Source organism: Lathamus discolor, chromosome 3, assembly GCF_037157495.1.
Source record: "Lathamus discolor isolate bLatDis1 chromosome 3, bLatDis1.hap1, whole genome shotgun sequence".
NCBI lineage: Eukaryota > Metazoa > Chordata > Aves > Psittaciformes > Psittacidae > Lathamus > Lathamus discolor.
In genome coordinates, this window is record NC_088886.1 from 81,895,757 (window position 1) to 81,915,609 (window position 19,853).

General features: G+C 44.0%; 1 protein-coding gene across 4 annotated transcripts in view; it reads left to right on the plus strand.

Moving 5' to 3' along the window:
* PLEKHM3 (pleckstrin homology domain containing M3) overlaps nucleotides 1-19,853 on the plus strand; it is an 86,474-nt gene that overhangs the window by 16,736 nt on the left and 49,885 nt on the right. For all 4 annotated transcript variants that reach the window (XM_065670098.1, XM_065670096.1, XM_065670099.1 and 1 more), the window contains exons 3-4: nucleotides 4,389-5,324; nucleotides 17,823-17,968. In XM_065670098.1, the coding sequence (XP_065526170.1) occupies nucleotides 4,389-5,324; nucleotides 17,823-17,968 (1,082 nt within the window). The remainder of the gene's footprint in view (nucleotides 1-4,388; nucleotides 5,325-17,822; nucleotides 17,969-19,853) is intronic.

Consider the following 19,853-nt stretch of genomic DNA (forward strand, 5'->3'; position numbering starts at 1 on the left):
CTGGTCACTTGAAAAGATATGGCATTGGGGGAAGCCAGATCTGGCTAAAATCTGCTGGAAATCTGTGGCTAAATATGAATGCCATTGTTTCGGGACCGAGCGGAATCAGATATACTTGCCTGAAAGAGAAATACCTGCAGAACCGGATGGGCAAATAAGTGGGAAGAAAAGAGTGTGTTTTTACAGTCATTTACAGGACATTGTAGATCTGAGTCACACTGGCTGAGGCACAATTTGCCCCTGATCTAGCAAACCCCATCAAGCCTGTGATTAGCCCAAACCAATTTGAGAGCATTTTAAGTCCCAGAGGTTCTATGTGAAACCTAACTTCTATGGAAATCAAATTGGAGGACCATTGATAAGAACTGTAACATACGCTCATCAATTACTAAGCACTAGAGAATCCAGAGAGGAGTGCCACCTCGAGAGACAAACCCTCAGCCAGTAGGCATCTCTGCTCCTGCTCTTTTCCTAGTTACTTGGTATTACTGCCATCAGAAATGTTTCAGTGTTGGAAAACAGCTCAAGTTCTCCTGCCATACTAATGGGGATGAAAGTACAGTCAGTTTTTCAGGAGCGTGTATCTTCTGGACATGCTGAGGCATTTGGACTCTCTCCTGGGGTGCTGGTTGCACCAGCAACCCCCAGTGTGGAGAGGGGTGGGTGTGTATTCTGTGCAGAGCTCCTGGCTGGGACAAGTGGGCAGTTCTCAAAGGAGAGGAGAAACCCTGAGGAAGGTACTGCCCTGTCCCTGGCTGCTGAGTCTTTCTTTGCTTCCCTCTGCTTTTTTCCCCCTGTTCCCTTGAAATTGTAACTCCAAATGGCTCAGGCGTGGGCCATTTGCTGTGATTATTTCCCTTTTTTCACCTTTCCTCAATTTACTCCCCTGTCTCTGTAGGGAGGAAAAGAGGTGCAGTTTCTGTTTGGAAGGCGGATGGGAGTGATGGTAACATTTGCTCTCTGAGTGGAAAGGTATGATCCGGCACATTGCATGTTGAGGAGATAAAGGAGCAGAGGGTTGTAAAGTGTGTGTATGTGTAGCATATGGATTCAACCTGTCTCTGCCAGCATCTATTGCCCTGACCTAAGCAATACGAGGTATTTGAATTTTAATCAAGTTGGCTTCTGGTTCTGTCCCAGTTAGAGCGAGAGCCAGGGGAGCTGATTCATGGGAGCTTGAAGGGAAGGAGTGGGGCGAAGGAGGGAGAGGGGGCTGCCTCTGTGAAAGGCAGGGAGAGATAACCTTTCTCTAACTCAACAAAAGACAAGCAAACCTGTGTGCAGATGAAGGAGGGGTGGCTGGGGGAAGGTTATGAGTTGTCTTATTATCAAGAAGCTTGAACTGTCATCTGTACTTGATGGAAGCGAGAGAGATTGCAGTTGGAGCCGCAGAAGCACTGCCTCCCTGATTGGATTAATAGAAAAGGAAGATGACTCTAGAATGGCTGCCCATTATCTGCACTACAAAGGGATTAGTGTGGGTTTCAGAGAAATTAATGGCTTTTGAGTTAGCCAGAAATACTAATGAATGTCAGGGCCAGAGATGTACGATGAACAAAATCAGTTCTCTTAGTGTGTGAGCGTACATGTGTATCTATCCATTTGGGCCGTGAAAGTGTGCTTTTTCTCTGCCATTTTGAGCTTTAGATTAGGCTTTCAGTTTTCATATTTAGCTGAAATACTCTTGAGTAGCTTGTTTGTCTTCAAGATGCGGTTACATTGATTTCTTTTCTACCTCTTCAGACCTAGTGCCAAAGTAGCAAATTTTTAACTGCTGTTACGGTTTCAGTCATATATGCAGTAATTTTTTGTGGATGAAGTGTAGGGTGCTTTAAACACAGGGTTAAATGTGGGCTCCATTCTGAGTATGTGGGTGATGTGGGGAAGCTGAGGCGGAGCTGGAAGAATGAAATCTGGGTGCATCCTTTTTGTTAGTGTGGATGGGAAGTAACATCCTTCCCCTATTCTTTAACCTCCATGAGGTTTGCATACTCACATTAAGTGTATCAAGCAATTAATTCTCATGCATGTTCATAAAGTTTAACTGTAGCTTGTCTACTTAATCCTTATAAATCCTTAAAGTTGGTCTTCATTGAAGAGCTAGCCAAAGCTCTTACACTGTTGCGGTTCTGAATCTTCCTCCTGCTCATACATGAAACTCTTGCAACCAACTGCAGCAATGCTTTCAGCCAAGGATGGGAGCATCTCCTTAGACCGTAGGTTACAGCCCAAGTCCTGCTTTCTCACCAGCTGGTATCAGAAGCCAGTACTTCTGATACCAACTGTCCCCCTCATACTGAGTGCGAGTAACTAAGTCCCTCAGATATTCATAATCCCTGACTCTCCTTGTGCCCCTGGGAGTGTAGACAGTCTCCCCTATTAGCCAGCAGTAGTGACAACAGCTTGGCCAGCAGTCCTGGCCATGTTAGCTGGGAAACCCAGCAGAGATGGGGTAGCAGTAACTTCTGTACATGCTCATCTTTGGCTCTTTGTTTTCAAGCTTCATCAAGCCCAGATGCTTCTGTTCTCTTATCTCTGTGAGGGATACACCCTAGGTATACTTGGAGGTGATCATGTCTAAAACTTGTTAAGAGTGTGACCTGTTAATGTGAGTGGTAACTGGTTAAGCTGAGATGCTGAATATATTTTGTGCCTCCAGCTGTCTCCCCTATCTCTCTTTCAAAGGTTGTCAGCCTGAGGGCAGAAACCGTGAGTGAAACAGCTCCTGTATTGCTGCGGTTTGCAACGCTGCTGTGTGTTAAGGTCAATTGATGCTGATTTCGTTTTGACCTAATTGTGCCTGGCAGTGGATGAGGAGCTGTTCCCAGGTGGCTGCCTTGCTCCTGCGTCAGGAATAGCGGTCTCCAAGGGAGATGGACAGCTGGAGGCAGAAACCTCTTCACTTGTATCTGTTAATTCTGGCACTGTTTTTAAGTCAAGACCCATCACAGATACCCTCACTGGAAAGATGAAGTAGAAGTCAAATGGGAGCAAGAATTCTTCCTCAAGGATGTGTGGTTTTGGGGTGCCAAGTGTTAAAGTCGGTGTTAAATAATTGAATGCCACTGAATTTATACTGGGATGAACAGAAAAGGCAGAGAGCTGCATGTCCAGCCCAAGGTGAAAATCCAATGTCTGCATGTGGCTGAAGTGGTGCAAATGAGATTGGAACAAATTTTGTACAGAAACCTTTTTTAAAACTTGGGAAAGCATTAGATAATTCCTTCTAAATCTGTATCACTTTGGTGGCCAGAGTGACTCATGTATGGCTGGTTTTCTGGGGACAAAGAGAATTACTCTCAACTTTATCTTGAGCCAAGGTTTGTGAAAGGGTCTGCGCTGAAGCACCTGCAGTGCTGAGATGCTTAGATGTATGTGTTTGAGACCGGGCAGCCTCTGACTTTTCATTCTTGGTCATATCTGCTGGTCCTAAGCCTGATTCTCATAAATCAGCAAATCTCCTGTCTATTAAACAGAACTGTGCAAAATGTTCTGGTTCTGGATCGTGTTGAAATGTGGTAAGAAACTGACGTTGTTGGGCACAGTTCTGCATTCCCTGTGTCCCGGTAAGTCCAGGCGCAGTGCCTGGGTGCTGTTCCAGCCGGTTGCAGTGGCCAAAAGGCAGGGGTTCCCTGGAACCTGGGGGGAGAACATGGTGGAGCAGATATCTCCCTGCAGCCCCATCCAGGACCCCATACTGGAGAAGGTGGAGATTTCCTGAACTGAGCTATGGCCATGGAGTGCTCATGCAAAAGTAGTTTATCCTGAAGGACTGCAGCCCCTGGAGAGGACCCGCACTGGAACAGGGGAAATGGGTGAGGAGGAAGAAGCAACCAGAGGAACTGACCATGACCCCTCATTCCTCTTCTGCCTGTGCTGCCTGGGAGAGAGGGGAGGTAGAGGTGGTGTTTGTGAAAGCACAAAGTTGAGCCTGGGAAAGAGTGGGGCAGAAGTGGAAGGTGTTATTTTTATTTGCATGTGTTTCTTACTGTTGAAATCTATTCTAGTTGGCAAGAAATTACTTGATAATACTGTACTCTTCTGGACTAGGTTCTGGGTGACTTAGAGAGTTTTGTTGCTCTGTCACTGTTCTCCTCAATAATCTCAGGAAAATTGCTTTGTTTCTCTGTCCCTCTCTTCCCCTGTCCCCTTTTTGTGAAGTATTTTGGTACCTCTGGATAAAATAGTGCCATATTCTTGTTTGCTCAAATGTAGTCAGTGCTTGTGTTGGATAATTATAACCTATTGGGTGAATGCTATTTCTGTGATCCTATCCTCCAGATACATCATGTATGAGTAGGAGAGATGTATAAGCCAGAATGACATAGCAATTTGAAACAACTAATTAAAAAGAATTAATGGTAACATTCTCATTTTGTTTCCTCCAGAACACAAGCCTATGTTCCCAAATATTCTGAAGAAGGGATACTTAGAAATTAGAAGAGGCAGTGACAGCTACTGGCAAACCTGTTACGCTGAGCTCTCCCCGTACAAACTGTACCTGTATTGCTTGGACAGCAGTGGCAACCAGACTCTTCCCAGCGTGTATCCACTCATGCATTTTCAAAGGGTCACTGTTAGTGGTTGCATTGAAACCAAAGTGGTGGATGCTGTCCTGTCAGACAACTCACAGCTACAGCTGAAGGCGGAGTCCTCATGGGAGGCTTTGGACTGGGGACAGAAACTCTGGGAACTGGTGCGTGCTTCTGTGCCTGTTTTCACAAGACCGCAGGAAAAACTGGAGAATGTGCCAAAGCCTGAAAATAACAGTGACCTTTCCAAAACCAATGGATTGTTAGAGAAGCCTATGGAGCTCTTCCTATCCATGAATTTGACTGAAAACACTAAAGAGTACCAAAATATCCTCAAATCAGGGACTCTTTATAGGTTAACTGTCCAGAATAACTGGAAGGCATTTACTTTTGTCTTGAACAGGTCTTATCTCATGGCATTTCAACCGGGTAGGCTGGATGAAGATCCTCTGCTGAGCTACAATGTGGATGTGTGCCTGTCAGTCCAGACAGATACTCAGGATGGCTGTGACTCTTGCTTTCAGGTCATTTTTCCCCAAGATGTCCTCCGCCTGCGGGCAGAGACCCGTCAGAGGGCCCAGGAGTGGATGGAGGCACTGAGAGCAGCAGCCAATGCTACTAGAAGTTTAACTCAGAACCCACAGGTCACGCTTCGGAACAAACCTGGAGATCGCCCCTTTGGGAATGATCTCAGGAAGAGCAAGCGCCAGTCTGTGACCACCAGCTTCCTGAGCATCCTGACCACGCTGTCTCTGGAGAGAGGGCTCACAGTTCAGAGCTTCAAGTGTGCAGGTAAGCATCCAGGCTGCACCACCTGCACCCACTCCCTTCTGCACGGAAAGGAAATCACTTAGAAGAACATGTTTGTGTTTTAGCAGCACACAGCCGATCCCTGCATCTCACTATGGCCATAAATACTTTGGTGTGCTAGGCTTTCTTTGCACATACAGCACTACATGGGCTAGGGCTGCCTAGAGGGTGGCTCAGCTGTTCTCTTGATTCAGGACACTGGAAAGGTGATCCAGAATCAAAGAGAGCTGAATTCTGGATATGATGCAACTTTCCAACTCTGAGCACTTTTGCTTCCTTTCATTAGTACATCTCCAAGTAATTTTTGGACCTTAGTTTCAGATCTGGGCCTTCTGAGGAGACTCTTCAAAGCATTTATGCTTCCCTGAAACACTGTCATTTGGCAACTTGTGTTCCAGCACTGAGGAACATAATATAACAAAATAAGCTAATCTGCTTGATTCTTCCCTTGAGGCAGGGATGAAAACATGACCTTAAGCCTCTGCATCTAATTGAAGATTTCAGTTCATTTGACTGTTGACTCTAGTCTTAGACTAGATCATGATTTTACCCAGTTTGGGAATGAAAAGAAAATAGAGGGGACCCATGTAGGTACATAGTCCTTTTACTTTAGCAAGGGCAACATTGTGGAACAAATTTGGACACTTTGTGCCTAAGCTGTACTCTCTGGCTGGCTTTAGTTACAGTCAGAAGTCCTCAGCTTTATCAGAAACAGCTTTTCTGGAGGGTTTTTCTCTTTTGTTATGGGAGCTATGAGAGTCCCGCCTCTTCCCCACTCTGCTCTGGGATAGGGATCTGATGGGGAGGTCTTCTGTTGCTCTGGAACCAAGCATGGTTCTGGGGGGGTTCCAGGACCTGCTGGCTGGCCTGAATCTCTTCCGCAGGAGACCTGGGCCCCAGAAGTGCTGGGTTGCCCTTGGAACTTGCTGTGGGTGCATCTGGGTTTGTCCTTCTCTAGTAGTCACCCATGGGCAATGTTCCTGGTCACCTCTCCAGTGCATGGCACCCACCTGCCATCATAAAGCATCATGAAGATTGTCCTCACTGCAGTTAGTGATTTGGTCACAACATTTGGACTTCTGCCTGAACTCAGTTCTGTTCTTGGCTACATGTTCTTCGTGTGACTGCACATCATTTTTTTTCTGGGAGTAGTTATGTGGGAAACCACTGCTGACACTGAAGGTGCCTGGGTCCTGTGATAACCCTCGTTACCTGAACACTGTTGGACAATGGTCATGTCTTACTTTTAAGGATAGTTGTGAGAGTGAAAACTGGAGGAAGACTCTGGGAATGGGTCAAATAAATATGCCCAAGAGGGGTCTAGCCCAGCCTGTTACCCAGCTTTACAAAACTCAGGAGGGCAGTGGAATTAACAGCCTCATTTTAAGGGAATGACCCAGACAATGTTAAAACTTTAACCCTGTCTCCTAATTTCTTTTATTAAGCTCAGGAGAGAAAAAAAAAAAAATCATAATTTTGCCTTTTACTGAGGTCCAGGAGAGTTTCAAGTGAGCATCTCCAATGACCTCCTCAAAAACAGGATCAGGCCCTGGGATGGGAGCAGAATTCATGTAGTCAATATGAAAGAGATTTTAATCTTGCATTATGTAGTGTGGGAGCAGACTTTTCTGTGGGAAAGGATGGATTTCCTCTCCCAGACACGGGATGATGATCTGCACACGCTCATGTGTTCCCCACAAAAATAAGCTGCTCTGGCTGTCAGGGTTGCATGGAGTCTTTTCCTGACACACGTGAGGCATTCCCAGTGCTCCTGTGACCTCCTTTTAGGCTGCAAAAGTGAACAAACACTTGTGCAAAGAAATGTGAGTGGTGGGGAGGCTGTGAAGAGCCGACCACTGGGATTCCCTGCACCTGAGGATGGGGATGCACAGCACTTCCTGTGGTTTCGGACCCTTTGCCCTCTGTATGAGACCCTGCAAGCTGGTCTTTGACAGTTGCCTGGAACTTGTAGCTGCTACCACTGTGCAAATAAATGAAGAATTGTAATTACAACTGGGAGAAACTGGGGAAACTCGTCTGGCTCAGAAAAGTTTGTGTGAGGAGCCTTTGGAGGCACACCAACAAGCTGAGACTCTCCTTGTACCTTGCTCCCTGCAGGCAGTTTGCTCTGCTCCCCCTGGCATGGGCTGCTGTTTAACCTAAGGGCCCTGCTGTTGGTAATTACATCTTGCAGGCATTGAGAGCGGTTTTCCCCAGGGCTGCTGGGAGGGGTGAGCTTGGAAAAGGATGAGGAGGGGGGAGGAAGAAAAGTTTTGCTGTGAATTCTTCAGCCATTTAGTGCAAATTCCTGTAATTACCGTCTTTGTGTCCTGTCCCAATGGCACATAATACAGCAGAAGCCTTTCCTAATTGAGACCTTACAGGAGGTACAAATCCCTCCTTTGTTCGGCCTGACAAATTAGTGCCAGAAAGTGGCAAGGTCCGAGTGGGAATCAAAGGCAAGCAACACAAAGATGGAACTTAAGGCTACAGTAATAACCCTCTCTAGTCCTGCAGGGGTGGGAGGGAAGGAAAAGTAATGACCAATGAAAAATGAAGGGTTTTTTTGTTATAAATTCCCTTGACATGACAGCACCTCAGGGCTGCTTTATTTATTTAGGAAAAGTGATTAAATAGTAATACAACAGGGCAGACCATTGTCTCTGGAGCTACCCCCCTTCCTGCAGACCCCTGCTGCCTTGGCTAATTGATTGACAATGAACCTCTGATAAAGAAGGTTGTTGGGAGGACCTGATGGGGACAGTTTTTGTGGGGTTTTTAATTTTATTTTCTCTTTGCAGTCTTTGTGGGGTTCCCCTCCCTGATTTTCTTCCTGTTTGAAATGCCCTCTGCATCCCCCTTTCCTTTTCTCCCTCAGTAAAAGCTTTTCAAGGGGCTGCTCCCAGACAAACAGCTGACACAAGCAGGTAGGGAAGAATGCGAATGTCTGTGCCTCGCTCGTGACAGGTTTATCTTGGAGTCTGACTAGCACTTTTCAACTCGTGATAGAAGCCAGGGCGGTGGTGTCAGATGTAGTCATGGGGCAGGGGGGACAAAGTGTTGATACACCGGAGTCACAAGGGCAGCTTGAAAAAGGTTTTCCTTTGCTCCATCAATGCATACAAACATTTTCCTCACATTTCTGTCTTACTGTGGAAGGCAGGACATTATTTCCCATCATTTCCAAACATTAATGAATAGGCCACTGACTAACAGTGGAGAGGCATGTTTTTTATAAACACTTGCCTTTCCTGCCATTACTTATATTTTTTGCTTTGGAATAGCAATACATTTTGGAACATGAGGTTAACTAGAAACTGCTGGCAGTGGAATGGCAGCTTCCTACGTCCTTTGCATGGTTGTATAATTGCAGGCTCAATCGTGCCCTGTTGCTGGGGTACGGCAGTGTTCCCATGGGAAATGTTTGGGACTTGGAGCAAGAGTGGCATTTGTGAGTATAGATCTGCTCAGTGAGACTTTGGAGGGACCTACCCCTTCTCTTCAAATGGATATGAAATTAAAGTTGGTTGCAAGTCCAAGCTCATAAATACCAGGTTTTCTCATTTGTTCTTTAATACGTAGGAAATGAGACACGCATCATGTTAGGATGAGTTGTTGGGAGAGCAGTGTTGTTATTTTCTGGTCTGAATTTCAGCTGAACTCAAGTGAAACCCACAAACTGCTCGTGTTACAAATTTGGTATGAGATGACTTCCATCAAAACGCGTTTGGCAAGTGCAGCATCTTGCAGGCAGCAGTAGCTGATTGTGAGTGCTCCACTGGCTGGCCTCTCTCCCTTTTGGGCCATCTCTGGGCTCCTTGGGAATGGCAGGTTCCTCGTCTCCTGGAGGAGCACTCCTGGAGAGCTCTGTAAGGAGCAAATGTCCTCAGGTGCCCTTCACTATTCCTGTTCCTTTGGCATGTGCCTTCACATTTCCATAGATGGGGAAGACAAATGGCCTCTGCACTTGCCTCCTGGTTTGTATAGCTCCTGTTCTTTTGATGTCTCTATTCCTTTTCATCTCTTGTTTTTTCTCTCCCTGTCATTTACTGAAATAGTTTTTTTCAGAGAGGTCAGTTGTGTCTGCCAGCAACTCTTGTTGCTTAGACAGCAAGTCCTAATGGATGGGGGGAGTTCCTGCCTTCTGCAAAATGTGCTCTACGCCCAAAACACGTTTGTCTGTATGGCTTTCCTTGCTCCTCTTCTGGGGTGCCTTCTGTCCATTCTTCCCTGCTTTCTCCGTGTCTCCTCACTTGCCAGAAGGATAAATACAGCTATTAGGGCTTCAGTGACTTGGCTGGCTGAGCTGAACACTAGGTGCAGAGAAGCCAGGGTTAGTAAATGGGCTATTTCCTGAGCTTGCAGCCCTGTCAAATTGAGCAGCAGGTGGAAAGCTGTTGGCTTTCAAGGAGTCATTCTGCCTCTAGTGCTGTGATCATGTGCGTAGAGGGGAGCAGTCCAGTTCCACACACTCAGCTCGTGAAGCCTCTGTTCTAGCTCACCCCACAGATCTGAAACTAGCCCCTACTGTGGTAAAAGTGAAGTTCCTTTCATTTTTTTGCCCTCAATGAAAAGAAAGTATTTTCCTAATTGATTAAAAACCCAAGCGCCCCCCAAACCAGGTGCGATGCTGACTTTGTTCAACTTCTCAAAAAGCCATATAGTTGAAACTTCCCAAGTCCAGATAGTTGAAAAGCATGGGTGCTCCTTCTTTGGATTTAGCAAATTCTTTGTGAGCTGTCATCCCGCCCAGTACCTATTTGTAGCATGACACTGGAATAGAAATGCTAGGGGACAAATACTAGCCAACACAGCACAATAATAAAATACCAGAATGCTCTTTGGAAGGTTGTCAGCACACTTGTCCGATTTTTAGTCCCAAATAACAGTTGTTCTCTCCTGTCCAGGGCTCTTAGGGTTGTGCTTTCTAAGTGCTGTATATATTTTGTGCTTGGTTTCATCTCGGTTGATTTCTTTGTTCCAAGACTTCAGCAGCTTTTTGCCTTCCCTGTATTTGGGTCTCTAAAATCCCCTGAGAATGTGTTCTGCACAGTAAAAGTTTCATTGTTTAAGTATCATCACTTTAGACCACAGTCTTCCAGTCTTGCATGTGACTTTCAGGCCCTGTTTCCATTGCCTCAAAAGTAAAGCTTCCACTGCTAGCAGCGGTATTTCTAAACTCTTATTCTTTGCTAGCCAGAGCCAGCTGAGCAGAAAAAACATCATCCGTGTCTAAATTAGTATTTGGAAAATCCACTGTGTCCAAACAAGGTCACTGGTTTGTTGGGAGAAGCAGGGGAAAGGTTTCCAGGCAAGAGTAACTTGAATTTGCGTAGCAAGGAGTACTGATTTTGCAGTGGACCTGCATATTTCAAAACACATTGTTGCTGGTCCACGGTGCTTTGCCATGTGGCAGCTCTTGTTTGGGGAAGGATCAGACGATACCGCGTAGACTCTCTTTTACTTGATTGAGTTGATCAAACCTGTTAGCAGCGATCAGTTACGATCACAAAAGACCTTAATCTTCAGGGGTAAAGTGAATGATCTCTTCAGTCTGGTTTTAAGATGGCTTGACTAGGGGAAATGGCAGTGAAAGCTTTTTCTACACTGATAGAAGTTAGGTCTTCCACCTTCCTGGGATTTGGCTGGCACCTTTGCGGAGTGAGATTTGCACCTTCATAGGATTTGGTTTGGAGCTGACCTGTTGCTCTGATCGCACAAAAGGCTGCTCTGCTCTTTGCTCTGTTCTCTTGCCTACCTTCTCAGTATAAAAATACAAGCATGAGTGAAATCAGCTGTAGGAATGGGAATACCATTATTAATTATGCTCAAATTATCTACTTACTCATAGCTGGCAGTTTCAAGAGCTGGCCCGGAGAGTGCGTTCAGTTCTAATCCCTGACTAAAGAGCTGGTGAATTACTGAATCCCGCCAATAAGTCATTCCATGGGAGCTCCCATTCCCTTCTGTCAGGCAGTGCTTCCCAGTCTCAGCAAAGCACCAGCTATTGCAGAAAACAATCCCTAAAGGGCATGGGGGAAAGAACAGCAAATTAGCTTGAGGTGTATGGTATTCTTTCTCAGTCTTTTTGTCCTGGGAATAGGGAGAAAGGAGTTGAAAGAATACAGTATAACTGTGTGTGATGCATATCTGCATAGCTGTTTTTAATTCCCTTGAAGCAAGTTCTCTGGGGAAAATGGCATCTCAGCCTTTCTCAGCATGTGACACTAAAAGTGAAAGAACCTACAGTCTGGTGAAATTCAAGTGGGGAAATCCAAGCAAATGGAAAGCTAGTTTCCAAAAGTGCAGTTTTGTTGCAGCCATTTGGCACACAGCAGGTATTTTTCAGTCCTGATTCATTGACGAAATGTTGCCATTGACTTGTATAGGCAAAGCGCAAGCTTACACTTTGACATTTATGTTTTTTCAGTGTTACATTTGCAGGCTTAACTAATATTAGTTGTATTGGGAAGGCAGAATTTAACTGTATAACCTGCAGCATGCCGTATGAGATCTTCTATGAGGGGTAAGTGTAGTACAGACACACAGAATGTTGTGTATGATGTATATGTGCTATCACCTGGCTTGTTTCCACCAGTGATTTTTATTTTTCTTGATTGTTCATCTTCTTAGTGAGGGCCACACCTCTGTGTGTTTGGCATGACTGACAACAGGGTGTTGTTTACTTCATTTAACCCTAGCAGGCTAAATATTGGATGTCTACGCTAATCCAGTCTTCACTGTTAGGAAGAAAGCCTGGGTGCCATGGGTATGATTCATCTTGGCTGCCTTGGTGTGATGCTCTGTGGCAGTGTGCCTGTGGGACATCACTAGTAGGATGAGATGGGTCACTCTGGAGTGACCTGTCTCCCCAGCCCAGGCTACAGGCTGTGGCCAGCAAGCCTAGACTAACTTAGCTGAGCTTGCAAGACAAGAAAGGCAGAGCTGTGCATTGTATCTTCATATGGCACTAAGAATGATGGGAAAGCTGTTAATTTAGGGCTTAGTCCTGAGCTCCAGCTAATAGTCAAGGTTTCCATTGTCTCAGAACAGTTTGTCCATCCCTTGGAGTCTATTAAAAAATTAAAGAGTCTAGGAGCAGGGGGCTAGTGAACCCTTCTTTATTTCTGGAGAAACTAATCTAGATTGTAATTAAAGTGGGATTTGTTCTTTGCTGACATAAATAACATGGGATTTATACGTTGCTTAAATGATTATAACTGGGTATAGGGTCAAACCCACAGGGAAAATGTTATGCCATTAATGGGTTAAGATTTTGTTGATTTGGGTCTTTTTTTGTAGTCCGTAAGACTCAAAAAAGTAGGCAAGGTGAGCAAAGTGTCAGGCTTTGCTTAGAGGTGTGTGAGGTTTTTCTTTGTTCAGAAAGAGAATTGCTTTGGAAAAAAGAAATACAGCTGGGAGAAGGACAAACTAATGCAAATTCAAACGTGGGTAGGCATGAAGGAGAACTGGGCTGGATTGTCAGTCTTCCTTGTGAGCTGGATTTTTCCCATGGTGGAGTGAACTGGAATAGATGCACAGAAGCGCAAGGCCCGCAACTGAAGTAATTCTCACCTTCTCTGTGTTTGTGCTGAGCAGCTAGAGCAATGTTGTGTGTGTGATCTAACACTCTGAAAATTTGTTGCTGTGCTCCTTCTGCTTAGTGTGCGTTATGGCTTTATCAAGCTGAAAGCCTTTTGAAGTCTGTGGGTCATTTTTCTTTTCTTCATATTGTATGTTGTTTCTTAAACGAATTAGCTTCTAAGCTAATCTGTCACAGATTTAATTATGGTACACAGTCATGAGGGAGTTGCTTTTTCCTGATACTGAGCAAGGAACTTTATTGAATAAGGAAAGCATTTGTGTATTTAATTCTAGTTTGGTCTGTGTTTTGCTGTAAAGCTGCTCCAGTCTTTTCTTGCTAACAGATTAAAGAAAAAGGTATCTGGATAAAAAAGATACTTGTGTGCGTCTTCCTCAACCATAAGAGTATGGAGCACCCTGAAAGTGGCAGAAATGGGTTTTTCCATACTTTGCAGGAGAGGAATTGTATTCAAGCATCTTGGATTTCTCCTTCACACTATCCTCACTACCACCTTAAGTCAAGAAGAGAGACTCATTATAACTTTTTATCTTCCTGTGCTACTTTCTTCCCGAAGTCTTAGCGCTTGGAAATGAGACTCTTGATGTTGATACTCCTGCTCTGCTCACAAACATGTCGTACAGAGAGATTCATCTGTGCTCAGCAGCACTTTCTTGCTGCTGTTTTTCTAACCCCTATGTTCTTTGCTTGATTCCAGGGCTGTTTTGTTATATTTTCTGTGATTAAAGGTTTTGGATTACTCCTTCCATCTCTTTGCTAACAGTGTACCTACAGCTACACTTCTATCCTCTGTAGCTTGCTCTATAATATCCTTTAGGTAGGGATGATTTGGAATGCTAGTAAATACAACAGTATTTTCCTTCCTCTAGGATCCAGGTTTGCCAAACCTTTGTGTGGCTGTTATCTGGATAATATTTTATGTAGGCTTTAAGAGTAGGTGAGAGAGGCTTGGTCAAAGTCATGCCACATTTTTCCCCCATCCTTTCTCTAGCTATGGGCAAGTGTTTTCTCTGCAAACATTAAATGGCCCCTTGCCCTAGCTTAGTTTAGACTATTTGTTGAGCTGTGTTACTGATCTCTGAGGTGGTCAGCTGCATCTTACTGTCTTGCTGGGAGGGGTGCTCAGAAGTTTAAAGCCAGGAGTCAGTACTAGCTTTGCTTCTGGTAAACATGATGGCAACTTTATGTACCTGAACGTCCAGGTGCAGGATTTCCAAGGGCGTTAAGCCACAAGCTGTTCCTTCCTCCTCTTCTTTCTCTCTCATTTGTGCTCTATTTTTTTCCCATCTTAAAAAAACAAAGTAGCATAAGTGGTCTGTGCCACAGGAATATGTTTGTCGCACTACATCACTTTGAACTGCATAACATCAAAGAAAATCAGTGCTTTGATAACTTGATTTGAAAGGATTGTAGAAATAGCCATCATTATGAATCACAACAGATGGGAATGGAAAAGATGGTGATTTTCAAACAGCAAAGCTTGTAAGGTAAGGGAAAATACAAAGTAGGTGCCAGTGTCACATTCTCATCTAAAGTACCCCAACCTTACAACTGTTGTGTAGCTTTGCAGAATATGATTTACTTGAGGATATGAAGAGGAACGAAAAATACTCTGTGTAAATATGTGTTTCTGAGGAGCAAGGAAACAAAGGTGGGCTCAGAGAAGAGCTGAAATAAGGGAGAAATGCTGCTCCGGTAGGAACTTCTTCCACTTTTTCCTCTTATAAAGCCACCCTTCCTGAAGGGAAGGGAAACCAAGGTTGCTTGCTGAGACCCTTTTCACCCTGGAGACCTTCAGTTCTTATGAGCTGGACATAGGGTGGAGGGGGGAAGCCCCCTCCAGCACTTCTGTGCTTTGGCATTTCTCTCCTGAGCAAACTCCGTGAACTGGAGTGAGTTTCTGGCTCTAGGAGGTTGCAAGAAATCAGGCCTCAAAATCATCACTTCTCAATTGCAAACATTTTAGTTTAAGATGATGGCTGTTCCAATTGGAGTTTAGCGTATTCTTGCCTTCTGTCTATGAGACAGGAGTTAGTGCACAGACTGTCAACTACAAGTTATCATGCTAGCCTGTGCAGTGGGCAGTGCACAGTAGCAGTCAGGTTAAATCAGTGCTATTCATCCTCATCTCAAGATGTGTAAGTGTTGGCTAGTGGGGAATGTTTATGAAGGTTTCAGTGGTGTTGAATTAGGACACTTCAGTCTCATTCAGACACAATTCTGCTACTAGTACTTCCTCAACTGGTCCAGACACATTGATCTAGAAAATACTGGATGTCATTTAGCAGTCTCCGTTTTATTCAGTATGAGGAGGTGGCTATATGTAATGAAAGCTGAAGTTGGAGCCAGTTGAGGTATAAAGATGGATACTTCAGTGCTTTTCAGTGATAGGGAATTCAGAGACAACTACTGAGGGTAAGATGCAGACCCTTCACTTCTTTTAGCAAGGCTGGCACAGAAAAATGTGCTGTACTGAGGTATTGCTAATAAAATACCCTTTCTGAGGGCTTGTTCCCATTTAGCTTGGGAAAAGGGAATGCTCTCTTTCCTAGTTTTCTTCGTCTTGCTCCATGAGGAGAGGATTGGGCATACTTCTCTGTTTTCTTTACAAAGGGGCAAGACTTCCCCCTCTTGCACTTTTAAAAACATGGGCTCCATAGCAACAGTGTGAGTACCTTCTGCAAGTGTCTTCCAGGGCTACTACTGAGGCAAATGTAATGTCAGACAAACAGGACTGGTATTTCATATCTCATAAGGTGTTCAAAACCTTCACATTTATGTGTGAATGCATTTTAAATATTGAAGGAATAGTTCTATATGTACTACAGAGCACCTATGCTAAGCTTACTACCTGGTGTGCCTGACTTCATCCATAACAGCATACTGGAGCAGGACTGCATGGAAACTCTTTTAACTGACTTGTCAAAAAATTGCTTTTTTAACAAAGGCAAGGAACAGGAAAGGAAACATAGGAAAATGCCTATTTTGCACTGAGGGAAGTACGGAGTTGTTGACTCCTAAATTCTAATCCCAAGCTACAGTCATAAGTGATTTTATTTTTGCTAATATTTGCCATACAGAAATTGTATCTACAGTGATAATAGTTTACAGTCATGATGTTTGGGTTTTCTATTCAGTTATGGGCTGGGATCATATTTTTGCATTATCTATGTTACACCACTTGAGGTAGATGTTTATACTTCCACTCTGATCTTATGAGTGGCAAAAGAGGAAACAGTAATATAAGGGTCTCTTTCATCAACTGACTGGTTTAAATATTTTCGTTTTTCAAGAAATTGCGTATCCTCACTTAAAAAGGGGAGAAAGAGAGGCAGGGCATGTCTCACACTGATTCACTTGTGAGTATTGCAGAGAGTTAGTGACTCTGGAGTGTGGAAGAGGAGGAGGAAGTGAACTAATTGTGCTGGTCAGGGTTTTCTAATTATTTTGATTAGAGCAGAGGGGACATGGTAACATCAGCTAGTGGGGAGAAGGAGGAGTTCGATTTATGCCTACAGTAGCTGAGCTGAAATCTCTTCTAAAATAAGGATAACTTCTCCTGGCAAAAAATGATGCCTTCAGTGTGAGAAGTTACATAACTAAACAAATTCAGTTATATGAACAAAAGCAGTCAGTCAGTTAAATTCTGCATTAAAAGCTCTGTTTAACCAATACTTCTGCCATAAAAGTGGTGCACAAGGTCTCTAGGTCTTTGCTGATCAGTATTGCTAACCAGTTCCAGCAGAGTCCTTCTGAGCATATAACACTTGCTGGAATGAGTCTCTGGTGCTAATTGTGTCTGTAGCTGTAAATGTCATACAGGGACACTAATATTTGAGGGAAAAGAGAAATGCCATCATGTGTGCTGTGTTAAAGAGGTGTTAATAACAACCACAGACATCGCATTGTATCTTATCCAAACTCTTTTAGCCTCGCTTCCTGAGCAGGTTGTTTAATGTGACTGTGCTGTCTGTCTTCAGCCCTTCACTCTAATATTATTTGAACCTGTTGGCTTATTTTAGTCACAGCTGAGAGAAAGACAGATGTGTCAAATACATTGAGTTTCTGTGTGGTTTTGTGGTCAGGTGAAGAAGAGCTCTGTATTGTTCTTTCCAACTAAAGCAGCAGCTTTTGAATACATTGTTTTACTCCAGGGACTGCACATGAGAGAGTATGGGAAGAGGCGAGGGATCCAGCTGTGAAAAAAGTATGAGGCAGACTTCAGACCTTGTAAGATACAGGGTAATCCACTTGTAAGTTAAAAATAACCCCAAGCCCTGCAGGAAACTGAGCTGTGTCACTACTGCTAGTCAAGGGCTACTCATTCACAATGTGACTGCTACTCAGAGTTATTACTCATGGCCTGACTCTGGTTTGCTTTGGCTATGCTAATTCTGTGGCCGAACCCTACCTGCCAAATCAGCATCCCTTCTGGCTGTCAGCAGGAGCTGGCTTGTGCTCCTCCAGGCAGCCAGTGCTGGCCCATTCTGTTGGGGGGAAAATGGGAGCTGTCTGGAGCAAGCACACAGTCATTCTGCAATCCGGTGTTCTCTATATAAGCTTCAGGTCATGGTTTTCAGATGGCCATGAATGTTAAATGCCCAGTATCTCAAAGCTGGTCTTCTGCCTTTGTTTCTTGAGAAATACTTAGTATCCTTTTACTGTTCTCTGAACTCTTTGCCATAGATACCCAAGTTAGCGTAGATTTTTTAGTATTTATATATTTATTATACTTATTCTTCTGGTTTTTAGGGAATGAGAAATGACTCATTGGTAAAATAAATAAGATTTAAAAAGGGTCTCATAATTAGTTATCTTGAGTGTATACTCTGGTATGGTGTACAAACCCAGACTTTTACCCCCTCTCTCTTCTCCAGGCTGTCAGCGCTCCATAGGCTTGTCCAATGGGAAAGCCAAGGTGTGCAGCTACAGTGGATGGTATTACTGCAGCACCTGCCATGTGGATGACACGTTCCTCATCCCTGCACGGCTCGTTCATAACTGGGACACTTCCAAATACAAGGTAATCTCCCTGTAGGTTGGCTTGCTAGTGAGTGAACAGAATTATTCTTTAGAGAGAAGCACAGACATTACAACAGATTGAAAGTTGCAGGCCTTAACCGCTAATACTGTTATCTTTGTTCCTTTTACCAGAATGAGCCGCCCTCAACAAGGCAGATGCTTTCACCAGTTTCCTTAGCCGGGCCTAAGGCATTCCTCCACAGGAGCAGCCATGCTTCTCTTTCTTGGTGGCATCTTTTCCATCATTGTTTATCTGGTTGTTCAAGAGACAGGCTTTTTTAGCCCTAATCTTTACACTTGCTGGGACCTTGAAGAGTACCTGTTTCATGAGCGTAAGGGACTATGAATTGGCACAAGGGACTATAAATTGGCACTGCTTGGTGATAGATGCTGAATTATGGAAATGCCTACAGGAAACTGGCATTCCCAAACATGGTGTTTGCATGGCCCGGTATGTCCTGTCTCTTGACATGAACATTTCAAGGGCACTAGAGGGACATTCCTATAGCACTTGTTTGGACCAGACAGATGAAAGCAGCATCAAGGGAAAATCCTATAGCTCACTTGCCACATAAGCAGCTTCTCTGAAACTTCTGTAATCTGCTATTTGCTACTGCCTGGGTGGCTGGTTGCTAGATAGGGGAACTGATTGCATGCCTCAAAGCATTACACCAGCAAACACAGTAGCAGTGTTGTTTTGCTGTCTCAGGGAGCATATGCTGGAACAATAACAGACTCATAACAAATCCAGACCATGCTAGAGCTTCAGACCTAGCAGCCACTGTTGGGAGAGGCTGTTTGATGTTTTGTGTCTGCAAATATTATTATTATGGGCTATTTGAAAAGGAAAAAAATAACCAGTAAATGCCCTATTAGAGGAAAAGCAGCTGTCTTGAAGAAGAAAATTTGTCAGAAAGGGAGATTATTAAAAGGTAGCCAGAGCCTGCCATCAGGAAAATTATAGTCTTCCACTATAAAATGCAAGATTCTTCAGAGTTACAAAGCTCTTATGTGTGGGGACAAAACTCCTTCCCTTTCCTAGAAGATAGGAATAAAATATTTAAGCATTCTTCCTTTGGATGCTTCTACAAAGGACTAAACTTGCTAGCCCATGGTAGTATAGGTAGCCCTGATATAGAGCAAGTGGATGGTAGGGCAAAGACCTCATATCAAGCTGTAATATTGCCAAGAAAATAAACTGTTTTTCTAAACCTGCAGGGTAAAAACTATGCTTTATGCTCTGTCTCCTGTGGTCTTGGTGTAGGCAGCTGAGGCACAAAAGGAGACAGGACTTTCAAGTTTAAGCATTCACTGAAAACTTAATCTACTGTAATCTCACTGTAATGGTGAGAAGTTATCAATTTGCACCTTTTATAGACAGGCAGAACAGCTATGAGGTGGCTTGGGAGCACAAGCAAATTCTGTGCAGATACTTTATCAGTCTCTGTGCCTAAGTGCTCAGAGTTGGATTTAAGAAAGGAACGCTGTCCCTAATGTAGGAAAACACTATAGCCTCCCCAGCTATATGAGCAGAGAACTAAGACAGGGAGGGAAGGTGAAGACAATATCATGTACCACAGTGTCAGTGTGACAACTGAGCTGAGATCACTGGTTGCATCTCCTCAACTCCATCTCATCCATGTATAGCATTAAAATAACAAGTTGTTCTCTTTATTTTTGTGAAATCTTTTGGGTTTTCCCCTTTCTGTTCAGTTCTGCATACATATGCTTTTATTTGTGTCCCTCCGATGCCTCCATGGAATGATGGAGTGCTATTCTGAGGTACGTTCTAAAAGGCAATTTAGTGCTGGCTGCTGCTTTTAACTGTTACAGTGAAACTGCATGATTCCTGATCAGTGTATTAATTAAATGTGCTGATTCGGCAA